Source organism: Eublepharis macularius, chromosome 11 (genome assembly GCF_028583425.1).
Source record: "Eublepharis macularius isolate TG4126 chromosome 11, MPM_Emac_v1.0, whole genome shotgun sequence".
In the NCBI taxonomy this organism is placed as follows: Eukaryota; Metazoa; Chordata; class Lepidosauria; order Squamata; family Eublepharidae; genus Eublepharis; species Eublepharis macularius.
This window is the reverse complement of record NC_072800.1, coordinates 123,735-136,011: the sequence shown is the minus strand read 5'-3', so window position 1 is coordinate 136,011 and position 12,277 is coordinate 123,735. Positions and strand designations below refer to the sequence as shown.

At 44.9% G+C, this 12,277-nt stretch overlaps 1 protein-coding gene across 2 annotated transcripts in view; it reads left to right on the top strand.

The window, feature by feature from the left end:
• Positions 1–12,277, top strand: part of EIF2AK3 (eukaryotic translation initiation factor 2 alpha kinase 3) — a 166,942-nt gene that overhangs the window by 128,432 nt on the left and 26,233 nt on the right. Inside the window, exon 14 of one of the 2 annotated variants that reach the window (XM_054991012.1) lies at positions 7,632–7,799. The exons of the other annotated variant lie outside the window; for it this stretch is intronic. Coding sequence (XP_054846987.1) covers positions 7,632–7,799 — 168 coding nt within the window. The remainder of the gene's footprint in view (positions 1–7,631; positions 7,800–12,277) is intronic. 2 annotated transcript variants of the gene reach the window in all.

The following is a 12,277-nucleotide window of genomic DNA, read 5'->3' as shown; positions in this document are numbered from 1 at the left end:
GGCCCTCACAAGAAAACCCTTTGAACCCATAAGGGAGGCTCCTATGAAATGGCTCAAATTAAAGACAATTTTCCTAGTGGCTATAACTTCGGCTCGACATGTATCGGAGTTGAGCACCTTGTCTAACAGATCGGACCTCTGCATTTTCCATGCGGATAGGGTGGTGCTGAGAACAGACCCGTCCTTTCTACCAAAGGCCTACTCCAACTTTCATAGATCTCAGGAGATTAACCTATGCTTGTTTTGTCCGAACCCGAGACATCCTAATTAGGACAGAGCACATCCGTCATACGGAGTCTCTTTTCATCAACATCACACCTCCTCGTCTAGGACAACATATGTCTTCAGTGTCGGTCGATCGCTCGATTAGGACTTGTATAGAGGAAGCACGCAAAGCCCAAAAACTCCGAGTACCTGCAGGGATCACAGCACATTCTGCTAGGTGCGCGGCAACCAATGCAGCTCTTCGAAGAAACGCACCAGTGGAGGAAATAAGTAGAGCAGCAACCTGGTCGTCATTATCTACGTTCATCAGACACTACCGATTGCGCACATACTCTTCGGCCACAGCAGCTTTCGGAAGAAGAGTCCTTCAGCACGTTGTGGATGACAAAGATCTTGTCCCACCCAGAGATTAGGGCACTGCTTTGGGAGCACCCAAGATGTCCTCTGCCTCAGAGGGAGAACAGACCTTTGGACACTTACCGTGAAGGGTCCTTCTCCTCTGATGGCAGGAGGACATCTTGCCCTCCCAAGATCTTCAGGGATGTTTTTTCTACTGAACCTGTTTTCATCTATTCTGCTGTGTCCTTCCCGTTATTGTCTCTGATGCTGTCTGATCTTTATTCTGTGTCTACTAGTGTCGACAGGCCCCCCTTGGGGCTGAGATTATCCTACTGATCGAGATGCAAGAATAATTACTGCTAGAGGGAGTCACCCGTACTGAGGACAGAGAGGGTGGTCCCACCTACTAGAGGAAGAGGAAGAAATTTCTACTTCCTGCCTCCCCGATAGGATGGTGGGAAACACCCAAGATGTCCTCCTGCCGTCAGAGGAGAAGGACCCTTCACGCTAAATGTCCAAAGGTCCGTTCCCACCCATCCCATTGCTAATCAGGGTTGTGAGCAAGCTTCAGTCAGAAAAGACAACAGCTATCGTGATAGCTCCCTTATTGCCCAGACAACTCTGGTTTCATGGGTTAATGAGGTTACAGACCCAGGTCCGTCACTTACCAAAGGAACTGGATCTCTTATCTGGAGAGGGGTTCTGCATCACAACATCCACAAACTCAACCTATGACAGCGTGGTTGGTGGCCCAGGAGGCAGTTTCTCGAAGGAAGTAGCAAATGTCCTGCTGAACGCTAGACATTTGTCAACACGGCAGTCTTACACCCTATAATGGGACAAATTTCTCAGTTGGGCTCAAGAAAAGGGTTTGAACCCCATTAACTGTTTTCTGCTTGTTGATATTAGAATTTTTGTATAGCTCAACCAGAAAGGATTGTCTAATTTCTCGGTTAAGGTTTATTTGGCGGCCGTTTCAGCCTTCCAACCCCCCATTGGTAAGAGAATGTTTTTTTCTCACTATTCTTCTAAGTTGTTTTTGAAAGGTTTGAATAACTTGTTTCCACCAGTTACTACAGTGGTTCCATTATCGTCCTTACCTCTGGTTCTAACCAAATTAATGACAAAGCCATTTGAACCACTGGCTACCTGCCATTTAAGGCTGCTTTTAATGAAGGCTGCTCTTCTAGTAGCTATTAATTCTGCTAGATGTGTAAGCGAACTAGCCACTTTAAGTGTTGATCCTCCCTTTTTGTAAATCCACCCAGGCAAGGTGGTACTGCGTAGCAAGGTGGAATTCCTTCCCAAAGTCATTTCCAGGTTTCATGTATCCCAAGAAATTGTGTCACCAGTGTTTCTTCGCAATCAAACCACGGAGGCAGAGAGGGCCTTGCACACTTTGGATGTGCATTATGAGTCTCACCCAAGCACAACAACAACAACAATAGTAATAATAACATTCAATTTATATACCGCCTTTCAGGACAACTTAATGCCCACTCAGAGCGGTTTACAAAGAATGTCATTATTATCCTCACAACAAAACACCCTGTGAGGTGTTTTGCGAATGCCCGCCCGTCCGGGTCATTTTTGTGTTGCATGCTGAGCAGTGCTTAAACAGGGCCTTTTCTGACATTTTAGTGGCTTACACTATCGCAAAGAAAGAGAAAACTACTTATCCATGAAGAGAAGAAGGTAGAACCTCCTGCGATGGCGGCAAAAGAGGAACTGAGGGTATCTAGGAGTATCTCACATCTATAGGGGCTGTTTCAGTGGGAGAATGTCTGCACATGCACAGGTAGAGGTGAGGGCGCTCCCTAGTGGCTTTTAGCTAAAAGAATCTCCGAATCGGCAGGACTGCAAGTGCGCAGTCCCATGTGTGCCTGCATGGAAGACCTCGATGAACAACAGTTACAGGTAAGTGCAAGACTGGTTTTCTGTTGAGCTTTATTGATCCTTTTTGCATTGTGAGGCTTTTGGTCAGTGGTTGCTCTTGTGTGTTTGGCTAAGGCTTCTTTGCTGTGGAGAAAGCATTGGATCCCCCCACTTAGGAAACAGTGACGAGTACCTGGAGGTATCTTGTTCAGGGGCCCAAATAATTGGATTCCTTCTCCCAGTCTACTTGAAACTTGGTGGGTCTTTAGTGGATAAGCAGCAGCTGTTCTATGGCAATTTTGGTGTAATTTGCATGGGGGGAATGCTCTGCCCCCCCCCGAAAGATTCTCCTATAGGAAATAATGAACCCAGTTAATTTCAGAATCCTTAAAAAAAACCCAGATCTTAATACCAAACTTGTATGGGAAGACCCAGTTATAGGGCCATACTGATATTTATAGCCTTCCTGATACCTGAATCCAAAAAAATAAATACCATTTTAATGCAAACCGCTAGAGCTGTTCTCCATGAATCTTCCTAATCTTATAGCAGTAAAAGCATTGTTTAAGTGGGTAGCTGTGTTGGTGTGCAGTAGAACAGCAGGATTTGAGTCCAGTGGCATGTTAGAGACCAAAAAGATTTTCAGAGTGTAAGCTCTGACTCTCAAAAGCTTACATTCTTAAAATCTTGTTGGTCTCTAAAGTGCCATTGGACTCAAGTCAAGTAAACGTGTAAGCACTTTAAAACTATTTCTTCTTGTGCTGTTCAGTTATGTTAGAACATTGCTTCTCAGTGTGTTTATTACACAGAGCAGTAAAGTTTCTTTTAATTCTGATTTAAGAGGCAGTTTGATGAAGGGAAAAACAGATTGCCACTTTTTTATTTGTCATTAATATGTATTTGTACAATTACAAACATGATTAGAATTATGATTGCAACCCTTATTTTAAATATCTGGAGCAAACAAACAGAGTTTTGTCTGGGAGGTAGCAGGGAGTAGTTCCAAGGGTACTGTTTGTGCTTGGTTTCCCTTTTTTCCCCTGGATCTGCTGGGTTCTGCTGAGCAAGTAGAGGCTGGTGTCAGCTCTGGTGTGTCTCTTTTCCTTCCGTTTCCCCCCCTTTCTCCTATGGTTGCTGAGTCACTTGAGTAAGTTAAATCACCTGACTTGAGTTGGGGTGAGGCTTGCAGTTGCAGAACCGTAGAAACTGCCTCACACGCATAGGAGGAGCAAGTGAGCAGGACGAGCAAGCGGAGTTTTGGCAGGGGAGTGTGAGAAGCGTGCAGGGAAGTCTGGTCAGCTTCTAATTTGGATCCGAGCAACATGGCTGACGAGGGAGCGAAAGTAGTGACCTGCAAAGTCTGTGCCATGTTTATCTTCTTACCAGGGGTCAATGGTAATGCATAGAATCATAGGGTTGGAAGGGACCGCCAAGGGCATCTAGTCCAATGCAGGAAGTTCACAACTACCTTCCCCCCCACACACACACACACGCAGTGACCCCCCCGCTCCATGCCCAGAAGATTAAACTTGTAGCAAGTGCAAATGGTAGCTCTTGTCAGGGCTTGCCGCCGCTGCCGCTGGGCGTGGCACTGGGCGGTCTGCTCCTGACGTCACAGGGGGGCCAGGGATTCTGCAGGACCCTGCTCTGTGGAAGGAGGGGCGGTATACCTCACCCAGACTCCCTCTCAGTCCACTCGCTGGCCTGCTCAACCTGGCCTGCTTACCCTCTGCGTCCTCCTTCATCTCCTCCTTCCAGAACTCTCCTCCAAACCTCCACCCTTGCATCTTACTGCTCTCACTCCACATCATCACTCCTCACTCACACCCACCACCACAGGGCTCTTCCCAGCCAGCTTTTATAGGGCTTCCTTCTACTGCCCCACCCCTCTTCCAGCCTGGCCTTGGGCTGCACCAAGCAGTTGCAGCTGGGGTAGCTGATCTGGCCCCACTGACCAGCACTAGCTGTGCCTTGTTCTCTGGCTGCCCAGCCTCCCTGCCTTGGCTGATTGCTGAAGGCATGTCCAGCTGCAGTCCCCTGGCTAGCAGCCCAGCCTCCCTGGCAGAGCTGATGGCTGAAGGTGGGTCCAGCTGCGGCTCCTTGGCTGGTTGCCCAGGGCTTCCTGCAGAGTGCCTCCAATAGCCCCACCTGGAGTGGCTTGGCTTTTGGCAACTCCTGGGCTAGGCTACTATTTTCTAGCTGGGGCATGGCTTTGGGTTGTTGGGGCTGCTGCTGCTTCTCCTCCTCAGGTAAGGTCTTTGGGTGGGTGACTGCTGGGCTCCCAATCCCTCTGCCCTTGCCCCCTTCCGCCTTGCCTAGCCCCCTTTCCCTCCCTAGGGGAGTGGGACTCGCTGGCCTCTCTCTGTCTCCCCCTGCCTCCTGAGGCCCTGGGCTTTTGCTCCTTGCCCCTGGCACCGGCAGGTTCTGGCTCCATTTGCCTGTGGGAGGGGTTGACCTGCTGTCCCCCAGCTGCCCCCTCTGCCTGCCAGTCAGACCGGTTGACCTGCTGTCAGCTGGCTGACCAGTTGACCTGCTGTCTGCTGGCTGCCCCCTCTGTTTGCCCATCAGCCCGGCTGACCTGCTGTTCCCTCCTACCAAGTCTGGGGGCTGGGACCCAGACCCCGGACAGCTCTGCTGGAAGAGAAGATACAAAAGCTTGAGGCACACTTATCCACACTCCAGCTTATCAGGGAGGGTGAAGAGTTCTTGGGGAAAAAACACATGAAGCACTTTTGGGAGGACAACAGGAGGAGGAAGAGTTGGTATCTCAGGAAAAGGAAGAGCACCAAATACAGAAGGAGGGCAAGGGAAGAATGTGACCCTCAGGGTCAGGAAAATCAGGAGACATTCTGATCCTTTATTACTGAGCAACCGGTTCCAAGTCCTCCCCATAGAGAATGACTCTGGACTACTGGAACAAGAGTTACTATCCAAGGCTCTACAGAGTAAAAAGGAAGTTTCTCTGGCCCCTGTGAATGAGAGGCGTTTCTGTCCCCCAAAATAGGAGATATGTGGTGGTGATTGGGGATTCCCTACTGAGAGGGGTAGAGGCTAAAGTGTGCTGAACAGACCTGTCATCTCAAGAGGTATGTTGCTTACCAGGTGCATGCGTCCAAGACGTGACAGAAAGGCTGGAAAGGCTCCTCAAACCCACGGATTATCCCTTCTTGTTCATCCATGTGGAAACAAACAATACTACGCAGCTCCATTCAGCACATATTAAGAGTGACTAGAAGGCTGTGGGTAGAAAGCTGGAGTCTCTAGAAGCACAGGTTGTGACTTCATCACTTCTTGCAGTTCATGGCTGTGGCTTTGGAAGATAGCGCTGAGTACTAAAAATAAATAACTGGCTACCTTGATGGTGTTCTCAGGAAAGGTTTGGTTTGCTGGAGCATGGACTATGCTTTTGGGATGAAACATTTCTGTCAGGAGATGATTAGCACCTCACGAGGGTAGGAAAAAATCTGATGAGGAGGGCTTTAAACTAAATCCTATGGGAGAGGGAGGGAAAAAAACCCAAAACTAGTATGATACCAATTTCTGGTGATAAGAGTGCTAGTGATCAGTGGGTAAAGACAAATATGAAGCATATAAACCACAGGTTCCGATGTCTGTATACTAATGTGCAAAGTATGGGAAACAGACAAAAGGAACTTGAAGTCTTAATAAAGAAGACCTCATTTGGAGTTCTGTGTACAGTTTTGGGTACCACAGTTTAAGGAGGATGTTGACAAAGTGGAACATGTTCAAAGGAGGGCAAGAAAGATTGTGAGGGGTCTCCACCAAGTCCTGTGAGGAAAGGTTGAAAGAGCTGAGCATGTTTAGCCTGGAGAGGAGTCAACTGAGAGGTAATGCAATAGCCTTCTTCAAGTATTTGAAGGGCTGTCACATAGAGGATGGAGCAGAATTATTTTCTGTAGCCCCAGTGGGTTGGGCCAGAAGCAAAAGTGTTTTCGGCTAAACGTTAGGAAGGACTTTCTGATTGTTAGAGCGGTTCCTCAGTGGTCAGGCTTCTTAGGGAGGTGGTGGGCTCTCCTTCCTTGGAGGTTTTAAGAAGAGGCTAAATTGTCATCTGACCACTATGATGATCCTCTCACTTAATGTGAATGTACACTGATCTAGATAAGGGAGTGCATGAAGAAATGAGCCGGTGCTTGGCTTTCGTGGCCTTTTCTTATATGTCCAGGGTAATGCTGATCACCACTTCAGGGTCAGGAAGGAATTTGGCTCCAGGCCAGATCGTCCAGGGATCCTGGAGTTTTTTTGACTTCTTCTGGGCATAGAGCAGGGGGAGGTGAGGGGGGAGATAGCTGTGAATTTCCTGTGATGTGCAGATGACCCTTGGGCATCCTTTCCAGCCCTCTGTTTCTATATATCATGTTGATCATTTATAAGCCGGATCCTTGGTTGCTTTGATCACAGAGCTTTTCCTGAATAGTACTCCCAGTCTTTAGAAGGATGCTGTTAACCCATTGGAAGGATTCTTGTGCAAAAGGGATCAATAGCAACAGTAGCAGATTCCAAGTTGGGACAGTATTGGATGCTTTGTGCTGCTGCAGGCACAAGCGTCCCCATGAAATTGCTGGAAGGGATACGCCCCTTCAAAGAGGTTAGAAGTAGAGCATGAAAAATCTCATAAGCTGGTCTCATCTTCCCCATTGTGCCCCTCCCTAGCTGTCGTAATATTGCCTTCTCATTGTGGAATAATTTGGGGCCATATAAAGCACATATAATGTGGTATATGCGTATATTTCTACAAGAAGATTCACTCTTTTGAGCCAATTTGTAGTAGTACCCATGAGGCTGAGGAGGAGCTGTAAGCATGGAGGAGGAGGAGACCACACGTTTTCCTTCCTTTTCATAGCTTGTTGCCACCATAGGACAAAAACGGGAGCCTTCCTCCATCCAGCTACTTGCAACTCGATGTGTTCCTTTGTGGCTTATCCACAGGGACACTTTTCTGAAGTAAGACGCTACTTTTATTTTTGACTTGTTCATCCTGTCATGTATTATGCAGAACCATCACAGTGGCTGGCAGATCTACACGTATGTATTTTACATTTGGAGAAAGAAAAGCAGGGATTTCAGTCTTGCATGGGTTTGAAAAATAGAGAAGTGTAGACAGCCTTTGTGATCTTTGATGAGCCTGGGTGATGTACATAAGCTTAGTAATCCTCTTTGTGTTCCTTCAGCCTTCTAACATATTTTTCACAATGGATGATGTAGTAAAAGTTGGGGATTTTGGTCTGGTAACTGCAACAGATCAAGATGAGGAGGAAGAATCTGTTCTAAGACCACTGTCCGTTTATGCCCGACACACAGGGCAAGTTGGGACCAAGCTCTACATGAGCCCAGAACAGGTAAGTTCTGTTTTTCAGTCTTCCTCAGTCAATGTAATTATCATAAATGCCACTCACACTTTAAAAGTGTAGGTTGTGATATGGAGTAAGGGCTAATAGACTAAGTTCAGTAGCAAACAGATGACCTTAAGCAAGCCACTGACCTAAAAGTTCAGTCTCCTAAGTGATGATATAAATGACCTACCTCATAGGGGACTTGCAAGAACACTGAGAAAAAATGTGAACCCCTTTGAACATTAAAAATACTGTATATCTACTTTAAACAATTTTTTTTTATATGCTCTGATTTGGATAACCCAGGCAAGCCTGATTTTGTCAGAGCTCAGAAGTTAACCAGGGTCGACCTTGGTTAGTAACTGGATGGGAGACCTCCAGTGAAGACCAGGCTTGCAGAGGCAGGCAATGGCAAACCACCTTTGCTAGTCTCTTGCCTGGAAAACCCCACCTGGGGTGGCCATAAGTTCGCTATGACTTGATGGCACTCTCCACCACCAAAAGATAAATAACTCTTAGGGATAGTCACTGGCAAAAATAGTTAAACACAGCTTTGAACTTTTTTTTGTTATTAATTAAATATTTACTTACTGATTGTAAAAATGTTTTTAGAAACGGAACACATTTGGTTAAACTTTAAAAACTATAGTGGTGCCACAGTTCTGAAATTTCAACCCAAAAATGAATTTTTAAAAAAGAAAATAACTTTCTGTGTAGAGAGTATTGATATTGATTAATTTTTTAAAATGCTGCAGATGTCTTCAAGGGTTTTGGACAGTACAAGATGTAAAGGGTTTTGCTGTTGTAGATGATGTGTTAGCATCTGTATATAGTATGTATCTGTGTATTTTCCCTTCCAAGATGAGTCATTCGCCATTGGGTTAAGTGCTGGGTCCTGGAAGATGTGGCTGTGAGGTAGGGAATTTCAGGATGGGGGACATGGAAACCAGGTGGCTGCCTTTTAAAGTGATCTCCTAATGCCACTTCGCTGTTCCCTCATTTAGGAACTATGGGAATTGGGTGCTTCAAGCTAAGCTAAAAGCACGGCTTACAGAAATCTTGCCTTGGTGCATGTATAGCTCCCACCTTGCCTTTGCCTCAGAGACAAGGCCCACACATTCACCTGCTCCTCTTATATTATTACTAGAACAACTGTGACAAATAATTACGGTCCTCTCAGTCTCTAAAAAGCTACGTGCAGTATTTGACCACAGTCTGTTTTAGGAACCCCAGTGGGACTTGAAATAGGAAAGTGGTTCCCACTTTGAAACATCTGGCCAAGGAGAAGGAAGAGTAAAAGCACCACCATTGGAGCCTCCTTGGAAAGGAGCAGGCTGACTATGGTGGGGTAATTGTGATTTCACTTTCTGCACAGCCTTGACAAATCTCCCTCTCTTGTCTGAGCTGCTGTGCCACAAGCTATGGAAAGAGCAGGAACACCAAGAGGGAAGCAATTTCCTTCACTCCAGATACACAAGTGCCAGCTTAAGCCTTCAACAGTAGTGGAGAAGGACAGCCCTACATACTCAGAGATACTTTTGTAACTAAAAAGAAATTGTTAATAGTTCATCATCGTGTCTTCTGTGCAGTCCCACATGGGGAACTGCACATGCACAGGCCAGCCGTGGACATTCCAAGCTCCAGAAGATGCAAGACGCTCACCCTTGCCTTTTTGTACACTTTTCGGAGCCATGGCTTTGAAGGGGTGTTCTTCAAGAAGTGCTTCAAATGCAGGTCCAAGATGGCCCAATCTGATGGGCACGACAAATGCCTTGTGCCTGGGTGAGGGCCACAGCACTGTAAGGTGTAGTGTCTGCAAGCAATTTACGCCCAAAGCACTCTACGAACAGGTGTCACATTTAAAAGTGGTCCCATGGGAGTCAGCCCTGAAGGGCGCATCCAACTCCAAGGTTTCAAAGACAAGGACTGCAATGCCTGAAACAGGCCTCTTTGGTACCTCCATCTACTTCGGCTCCAGTTGCCGATCATAGAATCATAGAGTTGGAAGGGGCCATACAGACCATCTAGTCCAACCCCCTGCCCAGTGCAGGATCAGCCTAAAGCATCTCTGACAAGTATTCATCCAGCCTCTTCTTGAAAACTGCCAGTGAGGGGGAGCTCACCACCTCCCTAGGCAGCTGATTCCACTTTTGAACTACTCTGACCGTGAAAAAGCTTTTCCTATGAACCAATCAATTCTTTCTTTTAGAGACTCTGGCCCATCTTGGTGCCAATCTGAGCTGCCATCAAAAAAGTCTAAGCTTACAGTGAAACCTGCTGATAAGCACTCAACTCTGAAGCCCCACAAGAGGAAATGGTCCTCAGCTCCAGCTCCATCTACCTTAGTAGCATCAAGCTCATCCAAGAACCCCTTCTCCAACTCCCAGGCATTGTTCAGCCTCCGCTCCTTCCCTCTCAGAGGATGAAATTCCGGAAGTTGTGGAATTGACGGCAGCCATATCTCCATTGCCACCTTCCCCTGTGTGACCTGCCCAAAAACACCTCTCGGCTGTTTGGTTCCAGCTGAGAGCAGCAGTTGCCTTGAGGTGGCTAGGAGCCATAGATGTCCTAGGGCCCAGTACCCCCCTTATGTGTCTCCATATCATTATTATGCTTATGACTTTGATGGCTCCCTGGGCCTATACCTGCCACACACTACTTCTTTTGGGATGACCTCGAATGCTACCCAGTCGATCTCCTTCCCACTGTCTCTATGGCTAAGTCAGTCTTGGTTCCACCAACAGTTCCTGAACACACTGAATCTTTTTTTTTTTAAATTTATTTTATTAGATTTAAAAGCCCAGTAAAAAGGGCAAAGAAATAAAAGAAAAAAGAATACAAAAGATTTGAAATAACAAAGAACAATAATACATGTTTCACTTTCCATTTTTCTCTACACCTATCATATTTTAACAAACGTTATACTTTTAGTTTTGATATCTCCAAAATTTACCTTTTCCAATACTGCCCACCTTCTAATTATTTTTCCCCAATTTATCTTTTTAAAAATCACAGCCACAAATCATCAGTTCGTTTTTCTTTGTCTCACGCAGAAAGTCAGTAAGAGGTTTCCAGTTAACCATAAAAATAGACAATGCTTTATCTCTGATTAGAGCTGTAAATTTAGCCATCTCTGCTGACTCCGTCATTTTCATAATCCAGTCCTCGATTGAAGGCAATACTGTACGTTCCCATTTTTAGACTTCTGGTTTAAATTGTATATTGATCTTCAACATTTTTGTATTATCTTATGAATTTGTGATGAAATTTTTTTCACTTGATGACAAGTTCACTAAAGATGATAAAATATTCCTTCATGTTGCTCACATTTCCAACATTTGTTTAACATACCTTTACTCATTTTTGCTAATTTGTCAGGAGACATACCACCGATACATCATTTTATGGAAATTTTCTTTAAGTGTGGAACTCAAGTCAATTTTAGCCCCTTTACCCACATATTTTCCCACTGTTCCATCGGTATATTATACCCAATATTTTTAGCCCATTTTACCATACAGTTTTCCACAGTTTCTTCTTCTCTTTCAAATTTCAATAAAAGTTTATACATTTTGGAAATAACATGTTCGTCATTTGTACAGAGCTCTTTTTCAAACTCTGTCTTTCATAATCAAAGCCTCATAATTTTTTTATCTAATTTGAACCTTTCTAGAAGTTGAGCATAGAAAAACCATTGTCATTTATAAGCTTTAGCTATTAAATCCTCCCTTGTCTTCAGTTTACAATCTCCTTGTAAGAATTCTAGTAAGTCTCCATAAGTCAACCATCCCTGTTTGGTAGTCATCTCCCTTCTATAAAATGTTTCCTGGGTTGAAATCCAAAGCGGTGTCTTCTGTGATAACTTTGGTTTGTATTTATTCTAAATTCTCAAGATGGCTCTCTTAATGTAATGATTTTTGAAGTCTGCGTTGACCTTTACTTTATCATACCACAAATAAACATGCCATCCAAATCTCAGGTCATGACCTTCCAGTGTCAAGAGCCTCTCATTTCTCAGAAGCATCCATTCCTTCATCTGCGTTAAATACGTGGTGGTGTAATACACTTTCAAGTCCAGTAAACCTAGGCCACCTCCTTCGCATCTTGTAAAATTTTATATTTAACTCTTGGGTTTTTTCCTGGCCTATAAATGTTGAAATATCCTTTTGCCACTGTTTAAATGGTACATCTTAAGTTAACACAGGTATTGTCTGGAAGAGGAATAACATTGTAGGTAAAACATTAATCTTAACTGATATTCTCCCCAACAAGGACAACTGTACTCCATCCCATCTTAACATGTCTTTTTTAATTTCTTTCCATGTCTTAACATAATTATTTTGAAATAGCATACAGTTCATCCCCATCAGCGTGATACCTAAATATTTTACCCTTTTTTCAACCTTAAAACCTATTATTTTCATCCATTCTTCCTGCTTTTTAATATCCATATTTTTAAACCTGCCAGAGTACCAAACTCTCTC